The 19464-nt window shown below is 48.3% G+C and overlaps 1 protein-coding gene across 1 annotated transcript in view; it reads right to left on the reverse strand.

The window, feature by feature from the left end:
• KLHDC10 (kelch domain containing 10) overlaps positions 1-19464 on the reverse strand; it is a gene marked incomplete at its 5' end in the record, with an annotated part of 32955 nt that overhangs the window by 428 nt on the left and 13063 nt on the right. The window contains 8 exons of the mRNA XM_025213489.1: positions 325-1209; positions 2590-2729; positions 4846-4893; positions 5763-5829; positions 6755-6839; positions 8407-8555; positions 10309-10463; positions 11159-11380. Coding sequence (XP_025069274.1) covers positions 1000-1209; positions 2590-2729; positions 4846-4893; positions 5763-5829; positions 6755-6839; positions 8407-8555; positions 10309-10463; positions 11159-11380 — 1076 coding nt within the window. The remainder of the gene's footprint in view (positions 1-324; positions 1210-2589; positions 2730-4845; positions 4894-5762; positions 5830-6754; positions 6840-8406; positions 8556-10308; positions 10464-11158; positions 11381-19464) is intronic.

Genomic DNA, 19464 nt, shown 5'->3' on the forward strand with positions numbered 1-19464 from the left:
TCCACGGGAGCGGGTCATCAAAAACCCACAGATGAGTAAAACAGGCAACTGCCAAGCTACTGAGAGAAAAATCCAATGCTGAAGGGGAAAAGACAGGCAACTGATGCAAAGTTGGCACAGCTGGACCATGTCCTGGCCACCAAGGGCAGGAAAACACTTAGGTTACATGGGTGTTAAAATCCATACGGTTAAGTTTCCTAAGAACGCGCCATCCCTTCCCACCCAGCGAGAGAACTTTGCAGTCATCTGCACGAGCAGAAATCTCTAGCTTCCCCACTCCCTGCTAAGCAGATGTTTCAACATGAAAAGACAAGGAGCAATTACCCTTCCTCAACGCCACTACAAACAGCAGTGGGAGTTCAAAAGCAGTGTGGACGATCTCCGTTCCCTGCCTCTACTGCAATGCTCCAGCCATCTCCTAGAACTCAGAAGAGGATGAGGACGTGCCTCTAACACATGCAAGTCTTTGGGGAGGAGGGGGGTGGACATTTTGCAGAGGCAAGGCCAGTTCGGGTATCAGGAGGCCGAATGCTGCCAGAAGCCAAGGGCACGGACTGCGACTGTTCCTTCAGGATGCGGTTGCGCTGCAGCGGTTCCTGTCCTCTGCTTGGTTAAATATGTCTCAAGAAACAATAAGTTTAAAAACACCATGGGTAAGCGTAAGCCGCGGCGTTTCCTAAGCCCCTCCCCCACCCCCGACGAGGCTACAAGCGTTATGCAAAGAGCATCCTAGTGGTTGCAACACGACGAATGAATCGGGCAAAGCATCTTCATTCCTGGTGGATTTATACAGATCCATAAATAAAAGGCCGGTTTCCATCCACTTAAAATAAGAGTTTGCAGACGAGGCATCCGAGAGATTTGCCGAGCGAAGCATCAAGCACGTCCTCCCGTCTTCTTGGCCCGTCTTCATCTGTGGTACCCATAAATAGAGAGGGGAGGGGAACGGCCTCTCTCTCGTAGTGTTTCTAGGGCAGAGGGCGAACAAGCAAGGAGGTCTCATTTCAACCGCTCAATGAGTCCCTGTGTGAGTCCCAGGTGCAAGAGCTGAGACCTGGAGAGCTTTGCTAGATGAGGGAAGTAGCCCAGCAGCTTTTCCCATGACAGTTCCAGCAGACTGGGTACTACCAGCCACATCTTAAATAAGGAGCCAGTCCGTTTGTTCTCGTGGATGTTGACTACCCCGCCGTGGACGTACATGCAGCCAGCCTATTGAGGAACAGGGCAAGAAGGGTGTTACTCCAGGTCATGTAAGGAGCTAAATACACAGTGGGTTGAGGGCTGGGGCTGCACTTTGGAAGAGCAAGCCCTTCTCGGAAGAGCACTGCTGCCAGGGTTTGTGGGGGAAATGTAAAGCATCCTGGGATGCTGGGGGACTGGCTTAACTTGAAACTGGAGGGGATCTGAGACAGAAGTCAATACAGCAATTTAACCTAAATCAGTTAAGTCTGATACTACATCCATCAGGTTTATCTTAAACCGGTTTTGGCCTTTTGAAAGCGGTTCCTGTGCACTGAACTTCTGTTACGTTACAGATTTGAACTGGCTTCCGACCACTTATACCGGTTTGTGTGTCATTTCCGTCCCTAGCCAAGGAGTCATTCTGAGTTTGTTACAATGATGTGCTGTGCTACTGATCAGCCAGTGGAGGGACCACAACTTTCTCTCCCAGGAATACAGCTGACATAAAAGAACAATTTAAATGACAACCCTTGTAATGGCAGTGCATGGGATTACAAACAGGGATTACAACCCTGTAATAACCACCCCGGGATTACACATAGCCCACAATCCTTAATCTCAAGTGTCCCACTGGAGTCCCTCAGATTTCTAGAAGGACTTTCTAACTGCAATGATGGTTAAACCCAGGAGCAGCTTCCCTAGAGAAGCTGTGGACTCTCCATCCCCGCATGCTGTTTAGTGCTGGTTAGACCAATCCTTGTCTCCAGTAATTCAAACAAGGATGGTCCTGTGTTGAGCAGGGGATGTGGAGGGCAAGATGACCTTCTGAGGACCCATCCAACCTTATTTTCCAAGACCACGAAGTAGATGGTTATGCTACAGATCCTATGGCTGACCCCCATCATGCCTGCTAAACTCGGTAAGCTTGGAGCCTGCTTTGTACAGCCTGCTTCCAGAGCACAGTGAATGTACCATCAAGACAACATTAACCTAACTCTTCAAATCCGTGATCTCTCTCCAGGGAGAGGCCTTAGCAACAGGATTGGTTTTCTTGTTTAATACTAGATGCCTGAGGCTCACATAAGAATTCTTATCTAGTCTGACAGCAAGAAGAGCCCCCTGCTCTCAGTATTGCAGGCCATATGCTGTGACAGCCAGTGACTGCTGTGCTTCAGGTATAATGTCAGCAAAAAAGGGAGCTCAGAAAGCAATGGTTTGTGCCTGGCCTCAGTCTCCACCACCTGCTGAATCATTTCCACATTGAGATCAACTGCTCAACACCCTGCAGCCTAAAGCCATAATCCTGTCCAGGCTGCCAAATGCACCTGGTTCACGTGGACTGCAGAACAGTTCAGTGAATGAGTTAATCTAGGTCTAGTTTGGGAAGAGAGAGACCAGAAGACTTACTGGCGTAACGGCAGCGCAGTGAAAATAGACTGGTTCGGGCATGACAGCTGGGAGCTTCACCCACTGGAACGTCTGCAAGTTCAGCTTCCAGATGTCTCCCAAGATCACTTCTCCATTGTAGCCGCCACAGACGAACACGTCTGTAAGAAGGGACAACAAACCCGTAGTGTTTAAAAGACTAACCCAGAGGGAGTAGCTATCGCCAGCTCATCTAAGAGCTATAGCACGTCCTGTTACTAAAGCTGTTCTAGAAAAGTCAGGATTAAAATAAATGCCCCTTTTAGACCAATGCGAGAACAGTTTCTTAAATTCTCACCATGGTATGGGCTAACTCACAAGGACTCATCCCCCACTCTTATATGTACAGACCATTTAAGCCTTCATAAAAATCCATATGGCGATCCAGCAGTGACAAACACCTGAGTACTTTGAACCACCTCCCCTCACTGGGAAGTGGGAACATAGCAGCCATGTTTAGTGTTCCTCCTTTTTAAGAGACAGTCACGCTTAAATTAGTATGCGTTTTACATATGCTGCCCTCTGCCCCTGAGATGCATTTCACACTGTGCAGTGGATCCAAGAAAGAGATGTGTAGCAAGATAATTTGAAGAAGGCAGGAAGGAGACAGCAATATGTCTACACACATGCGCGCGTGCGCGCGCACACACACACACGCTTCCCAAGAGCAGCTGTGCTCCTGCCTCTGGATCCAAGTCACATGCAGCTCCGAGATCCGTACACCACCAGGACAAGCCTCCTGCACAGATAATCCCCAATGACACTGCTTCCAAAACATTTCCAGTGCAAAGCACTGGCTCTGCCTCCTTTCATGTAGCAGGCAGTAAAGCTGACTGATCAATGACAGGTGTGAAGGAGGGAAGTCATTTGTGCATATGCTGGCTAGATTGTGAAGTGCATTCATGGCGGACATGTGTTGTTCTACATCGAGGTGACTGCATGTTCAAGCATAAATCATTTCAGACAGTTGGTTATACAGCTGCAATTATACAACACTTTTTAACCGGTCTGACTTGCATTGGTTTAGCACATAGATGTAAATTAGAAGGTGATCCAGAGCAGACAGGAGCATCTATCCCTGGGACCCTGCACCTTGCCACTAGGGGACCGGAGAACAGGACCCAACTAATTTGCCCTGAATGAACAACTAGGCAAGGATTAGCCACAGACACGACACACACACACAGGTGCACTGGTATCATTTTACCGTTGATTTTTCCTCATGGTCATCCTATAACATATTCAAGCCAGTCATACTGGAGTAAGGGATCATGTTCTCAGTGGTGAGAGATGACAGAACAAGGAGAAACACAGTCTCAAGTTGCAGCAAGGGAAGTTTAGGTTGGATATTAGGAAAAACTCTCTCACTAGGAGGGTGGTGAAGCACCGGAACAGGTTACCCAGAGAGGTGATGGAGTCTCCAATCTTGAAGGTTTTGGAAGACCCAGCTAGACAAAGCCTTGGCTGGGATGATGTAGCTGGGGCTGGTCCTGCTCTGAGCAGGGGGTTGGACTAAATGTGACCTCCTGATGTCCCTGCCAACCTGAATTTTCTATGACTATAATCACGGGCCCACACCCTTCTTATGTTGGTGTGTTGTCACATGCCCATGGCCTCATGTTAATTCAGGATTTTCTAGAATAACGCAGCAAATGAAGTCCTGTGTGTTCCAGAAACCTGATGGTGTAAAACTGGAGTTGGCAAACTACAGCCAGCCAAGCACATCTGCACAAGAATACACCATCTAGTGCCCACTTCTGACCTGAAGAGCACAGAGCAGTGTTAATTCGGCCTGCTGAAAGGTTACCAACCCCTGGCTGGAACAAGATGATGTGTTCCTTACTTCTTGTCCCATCGGCACAAGGACAGTTCAGAGAACAGCTCAACTTTTAGGGCAGTTCAGCTGCTATGGGTATTGCAGACTCCTGCTTAAAGCAGCTGGTTTCAGCAATGTGGCCCATAAAGGTTTCATCCTCCTCTGAGCTGGCTGATAAGACGTGGGGACTAATCCCACAAGGTGCTACATCCTCAACTCCACTGAAGACAGTGTGAGTGAAGGATGCCAAGTAACTTGTGGGATTGTTCCTTCATTTGCAGCTGAACAGATTAAAATCCAAAACGCAGCTCTTTGGATCACCTGCCAGGGAGCCTGGACCCTTGTGCTATTTCACACCACTACTGGCATATGTGCTCAATGTACATGTGGCTTCAGAAGGCAGATCCCACTGCTGTCCTTACCATTTTTTATTTGTACACAACTGTGGCATCTTCTAGCTGCTGGGAAACCTTAAAAAAAAAACAAAAAAAACAGAATTGGTTTGCATCAATTCCATCTGATAATTGTGATACTCAGTTAAAACACTCAAGGGCCAGTCAGGACACAAGCCAGTTGAAGAATAATTCTACTTTTTCTTTCAGAGAAAATGATCCCGTAATTAAAATTATGATCACACCATCTAAAGTCACTTATTTATTTGACTTATATCCCACCGTGTTCAACAGGCTCAAGCAATTAGCCAGTTCAGAACGCGGTTTTTTCCTCCACTAGATCTGAGTAATTGTAACTCTCCTTCTTTCCCAAGAGTCAACATAATTAAATTTTAACTCTGATCTGCATGCTAGAGTTGAAGTGTTGTTGTAACCTCAATGGTACAGGGAATACGTGAGAAGTAAGGGTTTTTTCTCCCAATTATACAGTTGATCCAATAAAATGATTTCACCAAAAAACCTCCTACACTCTAATGATAGGGGAGAAGGGGGCCTCACAGAACCACATCTCAGTTTGGGCCACTACAGGATAACACAGCTCCTTACCCTTACTCTGCAGGCTTCCCTAGTAACTAATAGTCTGACTGTTCTGAAGGGAATTAGGAAGTGACAGACATGTCCAACTCGCTCCCCAGGGAGGGTCTGACCGTGACAAAGCTGTCAATTTGAAAAAGGTGAGATGTTAAACTACTAATCTGTCTGATACAGTTTATTTGTAGCTGTTGGGGTCAAACCAGCTGGGTTTCTCAAGCAGTGCAGGCCTTCTAGCACACAGCAGGTATTAAGAAGGCTTTAAAGCATCCTGGCCTTGTCTCTTGATAGGACGCAATCTTACCTGCTGCCTGGGTTTTTATAGGAGTGGAAGCATTGTGCAATTCCAAACTCACCTATTTTTTCATGGGGTTTTGTTGCAATTTCCTCCCAGGTGTTTGTTTCAAGGTTGTACGCATGGATCTAAGAGGGACAGAGGGGACGCATTAGCCCTGCCAGCTCTTACTGTACCAGGTATGGCGGTGACCAACAGGAAGAGATGCTGGCCTGGTTCTGAGCCCCCTTTGATCTCATCGCCGTTGGGCAGAGTTGAGGGGGCCCTTATAAAAAACAAACCCTGCCTTGTGCTTGGACAAAAGACCAAGATATCAAACCGTTGCCCACATCATCAGAAAACCACCTTCCAACCTATAATGGTTACACTGAAAACTACTGTTAGCATCCCACAGCTGAAGGGAAAAAGCACACCCAGTCTGTTCATACAAGTCTTGTTTTAAAAATAAAACAAACGATCCCCTCTCCAGCCCTCAACAATAGTTAGAAAGCAAGATTTTATTTGGGGAAAGAGATACATAACGTAAAGACCAGAGTGTTAAGAACAGGTTTGAGTGGTGTTAGACTTTTCTTTTTTAATAGGCAGCATCATTTCAAGCCCTTTTCTTTACTATTTTGGCATCTAAAAATTGATTTCCTTCCCCCAACGAAAGGAAACCTTGACTATAAAAATATATATATTTTAAGGGGGTAGGAGACAAAACCCACAGACACTGGAAACCCAATTCCATTAAATTCCCTTTCTTGGCAATTCACACAGATGGTGCACCCGCAGAGATGCCCTGAGGAAAATAATCTTTTCTTTTAGTTATGTTGAGAAGCTGATTTCTGTCACTGGGGCCACCAGAAATAAGTTTCTCTAGGAGAAAGCAGTGGTCACCGAGGAACCACGTGAGCTTGTAACAAGTAGGCTTTTGTAATACGCTCTTCTGATCACCCAATTCCAATCAACTTCCCCAAGCAGACTCGGATACCATGTTGGCAAAGGAAACGGGGCTGGTTGTGTCCTGTCCTGCACCATCCCTTGCATTGCAATATGTCCAAATCTCTTTACCTTATCTAAGGAATAAGCTGTCCAGGAAGTTCCACCTCCCAAGATATAAATTCTTTGGCCATCATGTGCGATTTCATGTCTATACCTGAGGATGCAAAGCCAGAGACACTTAGTACCACAGGATGTTAATGCAAGCAAATTACTAAGAAGTATTCTGGAAAGTGATTAGCTTCAGGGGTTTAGGCTGATACTCCTGAGCTCTGAGATCCTAAAAATTAGCCTCCCAAGTCAGGAGTTTGAAAGCACTCATCAAGCAGAGGGAGAAACTGCAAAATTCACAGGTCACACCCTCTAGGAGAATAAGTTAAAGAGGACCATGATGTGTTAAATCAGCCACAAGTCATCAAAGTAGGAACATGGGACTGGAGGGAACATCCTAATGCCATAGGCAACCACGTCATATAATCCTGTTTGTTAATTTACCTGGTTTTCATCTTGAACTAATTGGAAGTGAGGCAACAGAATAGACAACCTAGGGAAGCTGTGGACTCTCCATCACTGAAAGTGTTCAAGAGGTTGGACAGCTGGGGATGATCTAGGCGTAGTGATGCCTATGTTGTACCATGGGTATTTCCATGCTTCTGGGTTTCATTGGTTGCCTCTGCCCTTGTTTCTGCTACATGTGCCAGGGTGTTATTAAGCTTTCCCAGAGGCACTGGGTGTTTGCTGCAGCCAAGACTGAGGACTTTGACTGGGCTGTGCCAATGCTCCTGCTGGGACTTAAAGCCAGAGGTTCCTGGCTAGAGGGTCTTGCCCCTCCACTCAGGATCAGACTGATGCCAGTCTGGGGTTGGGAAGGCATTTTACAACATGGTCAGATTGATATGGACTAGGGGGGATGGGGGGTTGCCTTCCTCTGTAGTTGGGGGCATGGCCCTCTACCAGGGATCTCTTGAGTATATATTGACAACATTTCATAGAAGCAGGACGTTGGCTACCATGGTTCCCCTATTTACCTGTGGAAGGTTGCTGTGTTAGGTTTATGTTGGGTCAGGGTTGACAGCAGTTTTATGTAGAGTTTAGATTATGGATTTATATGGAATAGTCTGGATAGGGATGATACTGCCTCAGGCAGGGGGTTGGACTAGAAGGGACCTCCAGAGGTCCCTTCCAGCCCCACTTCTCTAGGATTTTATGATCAGCTAGAAAGGGCTCAAGGTATTGTTGCAACTGTCTTGTGTAAAGCTGGCATGGTCCCATACTGAACTTCGATCCCGCCCCTCATTACAGAACATGACAGGGATAAAGTCTGGTTGGGGAATAGGCTATTTCCTCCCCCGGCACCTCACCAGCCAGGACAAATCCCTGCTGTTGTTTAGTAATCCACAGTTTAGTTAAATAAGACTTCTCTCTTTATCCCAGCTGGGACCCAAACAGCTGGAGGTCCTGGAGCTCTAGCTATGAAAATTTCAAATCTCACAACACTCATGGGACTGGTGCCAATAAACAGACCTTTTAGCTCTTTCAGTTCCTCTCCCTTCCAACAAATGCAGCCTGTTCCCTACTGGGAAGGCTCTCTTGAAACAACACATTTGCTGCCAGAGCTGAGAGCCAGGGTTAGTTTTCAAACAAAACCTTGGAAACATCCATTCAACATGTGGATCTTGGAACACAGACCGCACAGGAAGCATTAAAACAAGTCCATGTCTCACCTCTCCTCCGGCATGTCACAGGACATGTTGTTTGGTTTTAGTTGTATCCATTCCCTGGTGTTAAGGTCTAATTTATGGAGATCCGTGCTGTAAATATAGCCAGTTGTTCCTCCAAAGACATACAGTGATCCATTAATGATGGCCATTGCCTGGGAAGGAAGGAAAGGAAAGCCACTTAGGAGGCATCAGATCAGTGTATTCAAGGAAGTCAAATTTCCCATCTTCCCCAACTCATTCCGCTGCTCTAGGATGCTGGCACAGAAGAGATGCTGGTGAAGGGAGGAAAGGTTTGGCTGGTGGGTACTCCATATAGCCTAGTGATGTCCTGGCAGAGGTGGACAAGCAGACACTTCCAATAAGATAGGAGATATGAAACAGCAGGTAGGAGGTGGCCCCCCACCCCACCCCAAGGGCAAGTACATGGGCCCCAATGTGCCATGGAAAAAGGCAGAGGTCAGAGTCTCTAAACCCAGCATGTCATGTGCTCAGTACCCCTTATAGTTTCCATGGGCAGAGAATGCAGCACAGGTGTCAACAGCAACACCCACACAGAGCCCCCAAAATCCAAAAGGGAGAGCTCTGTTTAAGAAAAGCCTTTTCATTTTATAGCAGAGGTAAGCTCCTCCACACTATCCCAGTTGGTCACCAATGTACCAAACCCTGAACACGATAGATCCCATTATCCACAAGAAGCAGTTCACATGTTAAACAGGTCACTCACAGTGCACTGGGAGACCCAAAGGAGAGAGTCATGTTGGCGTTCGGTGAAAGGTGGGGTGGCCTAGGCAGGCTTTACGGATGCAGGGATTTTTACAAGGCACAGGACTGCTGCAATAAAGGAAATCCCAAGCCTACAGGAGGGGGAGACTAAGGCAAGCGAAGGGGAGACAAGACGGGATTCCCTGGAAAAGCAGAGCGTAGTGCATAAGGAATGCAGTAGGATGCAACAGGGTAGAGCCTGAAGGGAAAGGTGCCCAGCTTAAATGGGATGGGGTCTGCCAGGGGAGGGATTCAGAGAAGGAAACCTGAGATGCGAGCTGCCAGATGGAAAAAGGTGAATCAGTGCAGCGGGGACCAAGGAGTCAAAGCACAATTAACAATCCTCCGGAGCGGCTGATAAGTGGCCAGAATGGCAAGTCTCAACAGATGATTATCTGATCATTAGCAAACGCTGTGCACAGTAAACAGGCTGCTTCTCCCCTCTCCCTGCCCCCCAAGTCTTGCACAGCCTTTATAACTCAAGTGCATCTGAAGGGTTCACCCATCCATGGTTTTGGCCATGGGCGCAGGCAGGAAGCAGCAAAAGTCATCAGGGGCAGTTGGAGAGAAAGAGAGATGGACACTTTTGCTTCCCACCCCCTGACAAAGCCCAGCAAGCACTGAGGATCCCCTCCTCTTGAGTCCAGAGCCTAGACAAAGAGCATATGCGCAAGCAAGAAGCTTGTGGGGCTCCCATTAGGGCTGGAAGTGGAAGGGACCTCACGAGGCCACTCAGTCCAGCCTCCTGCTCAAAGCAGGATTATCCCTGACTAAACCAGCCCAGCCATTACCTGCACTACTAATAACATTGGTAGAGCGCTGCTGGATGGCACATGAAAATCTTGTGGATTTTCATGACAAATTGTCAAGCTGTTTGTCCCCAGGGTGCAGGATGCATTCACTGCTACAGGGCTGATCAACGTAAGGCTTCATTAGCGACCTTGCAACAGGAGTTTTCAACACGGAAAAAAAATCCGGTGGATTAAAAACAGTTCTGTTATTACAGCCAGTGTCTAAAGCTGTCATTGCACTGAGAACTGCTCAAGTGGGTGACAAAAGGGAGTTAGGAACACATGCATCTTCCAAGCTGAGCAGAGCTGAGCTGAGCTGGGCACTGCACCTAGCCAGGGTTTCACTGGGTACCTGTCCATATATGCGATTCGGTTTCTTCCCTCGACAGCTGAGCAGGGCCCATCGCTTGTACTTCACGTTGCAGACATGGACGTCATTGCCGTTACTCTCACCGAACGGGATCCCAGTGCCGCCAAACACCAGCAGGTTGTTACCATGCAATACAACTAAGTGGGGGGAAGAAAAAGCACAGGTCTGGGCTACGTGCAGTGCTACGTGCCACTCTGCAGGAAGGAAAGGGACTGCGTGGCTCTGCCTCTGCTAAAGCACTGAGGCCAGACAGGTGACACTCGATAGGCTGCACTCCGTGCTTGGCATTAGGATCATGCCGTTCTGGACAAAAGGTGAGTTCAGGTTAAGTGCTCAGATACCATGGAAACAGGGCCCTGTACTTCCAGACAACTAGTGCATTTGGGAGGCTTTGGGATCCCTGAGATGCTGGAAAAGGGGCTGATTTGTAGAAAGGGCTGTGCACTGGCCCTCTGAGACAAATTAAAGCCTTTCAGGGTGTCGGGCTCGGCACCCAAAATCCCTATTGAAAAATCTGGACTGGACTTGGAAAACGCTGGTTTGAGCTGGTAAACAGAGAGAGAGAGAGAGGAGAGAGACAGACAGACAGAAAGGGAGAAAGAGAGAGAAAGAGCGGAAGAGAAGGAAAGACTGAGAGAAGGAGAGAGCAAAAGAAAATGAGCCAAAGAAAATGAGCGAGAGAGAAAGAGAAAACAGGGCCAGGGTAATAAGTGATTTGTCAGCAGACACACAGAAGGAGTCAGACTGGAGCCCAGAACCCCCATCTTCACTCCTCACCCCCACGCAAGTGATTCACAACCTGGCCTCAGGGTAATGGCGTTCCTGTACTCACGTGACATGGAGGCGAGTTCTCTGGGCATGTAGCCTTCTGTGCCCATTTGATGCCATGTGCCCGTGGCAAAGTTGTAGCGCCAAAGCTCCCTGAACAGTGGGTAATCTTCATTCTCCGGCCCTCCAGACTCATCATAGTCTGGATTATACCCTCCAAACACATACAGGTTGGCATTGTCTGCTACGCACCGATGGCCGCTCCTTGCTGGCGGGGCTCTGTAACCTGGATGGGGAAGAAGTCGTTTTGACTTGGTTACGCCCAGAAGAGGGAAAGCAGCTCCAGTAGGGAAGGAGATGCTTGTGGGCCTCAGAGGCTCAGAAGGAAGCCAAGTAGAGTGAATGAAATGCGAGTTTCTGTCCAGAACGGCTGGAGGCCGAGATAAGAGGTAGTTTGCATTAATGAGCTGATAGTCAGGATTTCCCTAATGAGGCACCCACCTCTACACACACCCCTTATCTTGCATTCGTGCATCCAACATCGCATCCTCTCTAAGAACATAAGTGCCATCCTGGGTCAAACCAGTGCTCCACCTAGTCCAGTATCCTGCTTCCAACAGAGGCAGAAGCGGATGCTCTGCAAGGACACCATCCGACCAGATATCTCTAGAGTGATCTATCCTTTATTCCCTGGATTCCACCATTTACTGGGCTAGAGATGCCAGAGGAAACATCTCCAACATCTCAAGATTTGGGTTCAGTTTCCAAGCATTTCATGCTATAAAATGGAAGGGAAATGAATACAGCTCTTGCTTTGGCCTGTCTCTTCCTCTGCCCCCCTTTATTGCTAACTCCGGCTGAGTCGCATCTGGATTGCAAGCTCGCTCAGGTGCCTCTGGAAAGCACCTCCATGCACCTGTGAACCTGTCCACTTAGCAACACAGCTCCCAAACAGTCCCGCAGCAAGTTCCTGACAGGCAGAAATGAACGTTTTAGCACTCCCAGGCCTGCTAAGAGTGTAACAGGGAGCCCAGGTGAGAACAGAAGCTGAGCAGGATTAAGCTATTCATGAGTACTTCAAATAGGACAGGTGATCCAAGAACACAAGCTGAAGCTGACAGCAAGCCCCCATCTGTCTCTCTCCCGTCAGCAGGCAGCAAAAACCTGGATAGGAGTATCCTGCAGCTCTATCGTCCTTAACGCAGAACCAGACTTGCTTCCCCTGCATCTCTTCTCGACTTCCCTGAGAGATTGAGGCCATGAGGAAAGAAGTGAGACAGCCGAGTTCTTGTTGGACAGGAACATATGAAGTCTCAGGCAACAAACAAGCGAGCGATAAAAATACTTCCCAGATTATGAGAACATACAATGAGAGTCTGGCAGTCACACGGCAGGATGCTTCATGACTCAGAGCCAGAGAGGAAAGGGCTAGAGCAGGCAACCTTTTGCTTGAGCCACCACCACTAGGCTGAAATGCCCACCGAAAAGCTCTACCTCTACCTGGGATCTCTTGAGTATATATTAACAACCTTTTGCAGCAGCAGGTAGCTGGCTGCCGTGGTCCCCCTGCTTTCCCTGCGGTAGGTTCAGGTGTTGCGCTGCATCAGGGTTGACTGTAGTTTTACTAAGAGGTTAAATTATGGATTTGTACAGGATGGTTTGGACAGGGATGATCCTGCCTCAGGCAGGGGGTTGGACTGGATTGGGGTGAGCGATTATTCGGGCTGGAGGGCCCTTAAGCAGTTTTGGTGAGCTGTTGTGGCCTGCGTGGGAGGAAGGGCAGGTGATGGCCCAGCTCAGTGCGGTGGCCGGGGGGAGGAGGGGCAATTGATGCTATCTGGCCCCAGGCCTGTCCATGCCATCACCGGGGGCACTGAACAGAGCAAGCAGGGTGCGCGGGCTGGGGCTGTGGGCGGGCAGGGAGCGGCACGCGGTAGCAGGAACAGGCAGGGCTGGCAGAGCTGCGATCCACTCCCCGCATGTCCCTGAGATGGGCACTGGTTCTGCAGGCAGGACATGAAGGGAGTGGATTGCAACTTGGCCCCAGCCCCACGCTGTCACCGCCCTGAGATCCTGGTTTTAGCCCCGGCCCAGCCTGCCCAGCCCGCTCCCAGATACTGCTACCTGCCCACTCGCAGCTCCATCCCATCCCCTTGGCTGAGCACACCCTGCCCATGGGGGCCCCAGGCCAGGGAAGAGCCTGCCTGCCCACCCACTCCATCCGGTGCCCCTGGAGGTGGCTGCAGGGCAGGCTGGCAGTGGCAGCTGCCACAGGCCAGATGAAATCCCTTGACAGGCTGGATCTAGCCCGCGGGCCATAGTTTGCCCACTCCTGGACTAGATGACCTATGAAGGTCCCTTCCCACCCTCCTCCTCTACGATTCTATTTATGATTACAAAAGGGAGATCAAAGCCCCTATGTGGTGACACTGCTGGGTAGCATACATAGCGCTACTTATCTTTGCCTGGCTTCCCTTTATTAGCACAGCAGAAACCAAATCCCCCGGCTCCCAGCGTTAGATGCCATGCCGATACACACCTGATAGGCTACAAGAACATCCTGGTCTCAGCTTCCCACACTTCATTAGCACTCATCATAGCCCTACTCAGAGCCTGAGCTCTGCAGTTGACACCTCATTAAGGCTGTTTATACCACTACTCAGAGAGCCCTGCCTCTAAGAGTAGGCTTTTGCGTAGCTGCTAACAGCACTGCACTGACAGCGGTGGAGATGGGCTAGAACAGGGACGTCGGAGATACAGAGCCCTCTCTGAGCAGTCTGGGACCATACTGCACGCATCTCACATCCCTGGCCAGCCAGAGCAGGCGCCACGCACACTGGATCCAGTATGGAGGGTGGTGGGGTCCGTGGGCCTGACCCAGCTTGCGAGGTCAGCCTCACACCATTCAGCCAGCCCACGGACCAGTCCTGCACCACTTCTCTGCTCCACAACGCCAGATGAGTTTGACAGCCCTGGGTTAAAAGGATCCACCTCCCCAAGAAAGTAGGCAATTTTCTGATGGATGAGGGTGCCTGCTATGTGCACTTTAGACTGGAACAGAGAACACACACTTTTAGCCTTGCCACATAACCAATTTAGGTTGAAACATCAGGCCCCTCTCAGGCAGATTTTAAGGTCTCTGATCCAACGGTTCAGACACTTGAGCAACACATTGTTGGACACTTGGTAAAGAAATTCTTCCAATATTTTGTTGAGAGGCCCTGGCAAAGACATGTGGCAGGTGGGTGACCTGGTGTCTGGGAGGTGCCTTTGGCTGTCCTGGAGAAAGCTCACCCAAATATGGCAAACACCATAAGCCTTTATTTTTGCTTGGCAGTTATCTTCAACACATTTTATGCTCCAGCCCAGAAAAGCAGGAGCTGAGCAGAAAGTCCCTGTAACTTTGTCTCTCCCAGCAGTCATGGCACTGGGCATCAACACAGAGATCAGGCAATGTACCCCCAATGTCCTTTATATCCCACCAGGGAAGCCTGCAAGGTTATGGGACCAGTGATGATCACCAGTAAATACTCCCCTCCTGAACATGGCATTGGACTCTGAAATCTCAAGTCGCTAAATGCCCCTGTTGTCAGCAAATAGCCGTGGAACCTCCTGGCAAAATATATCTACATCTATCTCAGACCTCATCCCGCAACTGGTCCCTAGGAAAGATAAAAGCCCAGCTCAGGTGACATGGTGGAGAGTGGGATGGTATGCCCCCTGTCAATGACCCACACTGGGCATCAATAAAACAGATGCTCTCAAGTGGAACTATAGCCGGTTGATTTTTAATGAATAAAGGAAATCTCATGAAAAGCTGACATAGCATTAAGCTTGCGAAGTCAGATGCCCGAGAATCAGCAAGAGCCAAAATTAACATTACTGTTGTGCATAGGTATGATGCAGTCAGCAAGCACGCAACTATTCCCCACTCCTGACGGACCTCTGCCTCACTCGGTGAAGAGGACAGACAGTCTGGGAAAGAATCAGGGTCGCATAAAGAAATGAGGCTGTTTTCTGTTGCATGCCTGTCCCATTTGCTGCCGAAGCTAAAAGATATGTAATGCATGGGAGCAACGTGAAGAGCGAGGCTGGGCTCACAGTTAGGGAAACCAACTATTACCCAGAGGACTGGATTCTACTCCTGTCACCACTGCAGAGTTCTTATACGACGTCCCAGACAGCCCCCAAACTATGGGTCAAGGGTCACTGATACCAGACTTTTCAAAGAGCATCAGTTGTCTTCTTTATTCCCTGGATGCCCACTCTAAGACAGCCAGGAGACGATGATTTGCCCAAGTGCTGAATGCTCCTAGCTACAGTGGAAGTCAACTGGAGCTGAGCATGCTGAAAAGCCAAAGCCCAAGGCATGTCAAGTTTGGCACCTGACAGTTTTGATCATAATCTCTCTCTGAGTGCCCCAGCTGGGCAATAAAATCTCAGCACCTCTGACCCCGTCATCTGTAGGCCAAAGAGCTGCAGTCAGCGTCCAATTACATTTTCCACCTCTCCACCCTCCTCCATCACAATAAGTAGCAAGGGCTGAACTCACTGTTAAGTTGCAGAAACTTATCAAGGTCCTATTGAGTCAGAAAAGTCAAGCTTATCAACTGTTTGCTCTAGATCTGCAGGCCTGGTTAAAAAGGTCATGATGATCAGGGATCCTGGCTTTCTCCGATTAAAAAAAAAATCCCAATTTTCAGATAGAAAAAAAATAACCCCAAATCCACATTTTTCCAGGGTTAAATGATGCCCATCTTGCTGGAGTCATCTGATCCCAGTAATCTTTCCTGCCCACATGCAGGGGAGCTGGACCCAACGATCTGTAAGCTCCCTTTCAGCCCCTAACAACTATGAAACACCACTAACACACAGACATACATATATATATATAGTAGCATTTCATTTTAATCATGGAAAAATGTAGATTTGGGGTAGCTTTTTTTCCCCATCCGAAAATTGGGGATTTTTTTAAAATCAGAGAAAACCAGGATCCTGATGATGACTACGGTTAAATTAAAACTTGCAATTCTGTTTTGGGGGAGAAAGAGGTAGCAAAGGTCACCTTGTAGAGGCATGAGTGAAGTGTAATCGGGAACGTACAGGTAGGGTTTTAAACCAACAGGTATTGGGAAATTATCATAAAGCATGCCCAAGCAGTAGAGTGGGCAAGCTAATAAAAGATAAGGGTGTAGAGAGAGCTGTCAGACCGCCTTCAAGATTGCCGAGGCGATCTGCTGCCCTGTGGACCCCGAGAGCTATCTGACCAACTCTCTCTGGGATAGAACATCTGCTTAGCAAGGTAACTAATTCTTTGCTTGTTAATCTCTTAATAAATATGCTTTAAAGAAGTCCCTTCCAGCCCCTAACAACTATGAAACTATGAGCGGAGCATTTGTCTCTCCTCATATGTCTGAGCCCTGACCATGTGCCAAACACAACTTTTCAGGTAACACGTTCCACGCTGATTAAACTCACGGTCCAGTGAGAGCGCCATGGAGTCCTCCCCAGAAGGTGAATTCTGTATTCAGAGCGGGGTTCAGCTCCTATGCAATAAGTAAGGCCTGTGGTGATGAATGAGTAAAATAAGAGTAGCACTAACTAGCTATGGGCTGAGAGAGGCTGGCACCCTGAGGAACACATAGCAGGCCTTGTGCTGGACCAAGCGCGTTTCAACGATCGGTTCGCTATACAGTGCATCGCACACAGCGTGATCTGACAGGCATACCAGAGTGCCCTTTTCCTGATGAGGCATGTTAGAAGGTTTCCCGTGCTCTGAAATTCAGATGAACAAGAGATTAACTATGATGGATCCAGCACCCCTTTGAGCACCCGTGCTCAGACACCCCCCAGTTAAGACAGCATTGCAAGGAGCAGTCTAGAACAGAAGCCCACCACCCACCTACATCGGTGACAGTCTGGGAATGGCATTACCCACCTGCTCTCAAAGCCCGTCTACAGATCTTTAGCATAGGCCGAGACAGAGAGAAGCATCTACTTGGAATCAGTCGAATTTTCTTCTCAGAATCTGCTACCACAATAACCAGCAATGAGTCAGACACACACAGTGACCACAGGAACAGCAGCAAGCACTGCTAAGGTGGAAGAGGAGGAGGGAAGGTGAGCCTCCCTCCTCCAAGGCAAGAGGGGTAAGTTTTTAGACCAGAATGGTTGACGTTTTAACCGGATGTGCTTCAGCTGGTTCCCAGCTGGCTAGACCAAGCTACACCAATCGTGCAAAACCCAGTCACGCAAGCAACTGAGCAATCAATAGGGGAATGCTACCATCTTATGGCTAAGACTCGGCTGAAAGTTGCGCCTGCGTGATTGCACAGCAGTGACCGCTCGAGGTGGTAAGTAGCAAGCGGGGAGGGGAGAAAGCTAAGAACTACTGAGGAGTCTTCAGCCTTTAGCTCCACCTGCCCACACGTGCACACACTGCACGATGGATGAGAGGAAGGCTCCACACGATGCTTAAATCCGTTCATGTTTTTCAGTTATCATCTACACCGGGGTGGCCAACATGGGGCATGGGCACCTGTAACAGAAGCGCACCTACCTAAAAGGTTGGCCGCCCCACTGATCTACACTGTAGGGAGCAGCTTCAGCGAGAATCAGTTGAAATGGAGTTGCTGATTCATGGATAAAAGTATAAATGTGAGATGGAAATGGTGTGGATATGATTAACTACAACTACTGGAAGATAGCACTTCAAGAACAGTTTAGCTACAGCAAGTGGTAGTGCATGACAAACGTTATGTCAGTATCTCAAAGGTAACCACCTTCGAAGCCAGACTAATTTGTTTAAGATTATCAGATGTAACAGAACTGTAAGATAAAAGGAAATACCCTTTTTTAAAAAAAAATGTATGATGAACAGGAGTAGGGATGGGTTTGTTCATTTGTCTTTAACCTCTGAAGAACCAGGAATATAGTCTTCACTTCCTCACTTTTCTCCTGGAGGTTTCTTTGTAGGACAAGGAACTGAAATGAAAGTTCAGTCCTCAAATGGAAAGTCAAGGGCACTGAATCTGTAACAAAAATCGTTTTTCAGCTAGATGTCTGTCAAACACCAAATTAAAAAGGTGTTAAAAAAGTTAAGAGCTTGACAACTGCTTTTCCTTCACTTCTCTATTATTTGTGATGTGCTATTCCCACCAGCTCTCCCCCTGTCCACTTACTTTTTCCAAAGGGGGGGGGGGAAAGAAAAAGTAAGACAAACCTGAATTTTGATGTGGGGGAAGCAAAAAACAAGATATTTCAATAACAAATCAGACCTTTTTGCATCAATGGTAAGCAGCAAACTATTGTTTCATGCAGCTAAGATGAAAGTCACTTTACTCCACTAAAAATGTCTCCAGAAAATAACTGCATGTCAGCTAGGTTACAAATTGGGGTCTAAGTTCTAACCCTGGATAATTATGTGAAGCACCTAATGGCTTGAAGGGGAATCGTTCATAAATAAGAAACCACAGGGCTTGACCCTTATCGATAAGCCAGGCCAAGACCAATCTTTCCCTTATGAAAGATTAATAAACCTGAAGAGGTTATTTGCTGTGATGCACAGAAAAGGAAGCCCAAAGCCAGGTTACTACCAGCCAGGTTCTTGCTGGTCTGGAATTACTGTAGCAGCTGCAGACAACACCCGAAATCACGATTTTCACCTTTAAATAAATCTCGTGTACACACTGCTAGCCAACTACCTGTGCACTCCTGTTTCCATTAACTAGGGTGATCATAAGTAAAACGGAGACATGTGTGGCACTGCCTACCCCCGCAGTCAGTGGCACCACTGCAGGCAGTGGCAGAGCCTGGAGGGCAGGGGCGCAGGCGGAGCAGCCCGGCACACTATGCCACTCCACCTGCCCACCAGGCTGCACCCCACACCCCTGCCATTCAGGGAACATCGTTTGCATTTTCACCAACCAGCCAGGACTGGCCTATGAAATCAGGGACCGTCCTGGCCAGACCAGGATGTGTAGTCACCCTACCGTTAACCATCCTCCCCCACCCTCGCAATGATGTACAACACTGACCTATTCCTTTAAACCAGGGGTGTCCCAACACCTGGCCTCCTGGCCAGATCCAGCCCACAGAGCCGTCTTTCATAAAATCATAAAAAATGAGGGTTGGCAGGGACTTCAGGAGGTCACATCCAGTCCAACCCCCTGCTTAAAGCAGGATCATCCCCAACTGCATCATCCCGGCCAAGGCTTTGTCTAGCCTGGTCTTCAAAACCTCCAAGGACAGAGACTCCACCACCTCTCTGGGTAACCTGTTCCAGTCCTTTACTACCCTCCTAGTGAGAAAATTCTTCCTAATATCCAACCTAAACGTCCTTTGCTGCAACTTGAGACTGTTGCTCCTTGT

The sequence above is a fragment of the Alligator sinensis genome, unplaced genomic scaffold (assembly GCF_000455745.1).
Source record: "Alligator sinensis unplaced genomic scaffold, ASM45574v1 scaffold888_1, whole genome shotgun sequence".
NCBI lineage: Eukaryota > Metazoa > Chordata > Crocodylia > Alligatoridae > Alligator > Alligator sinensis.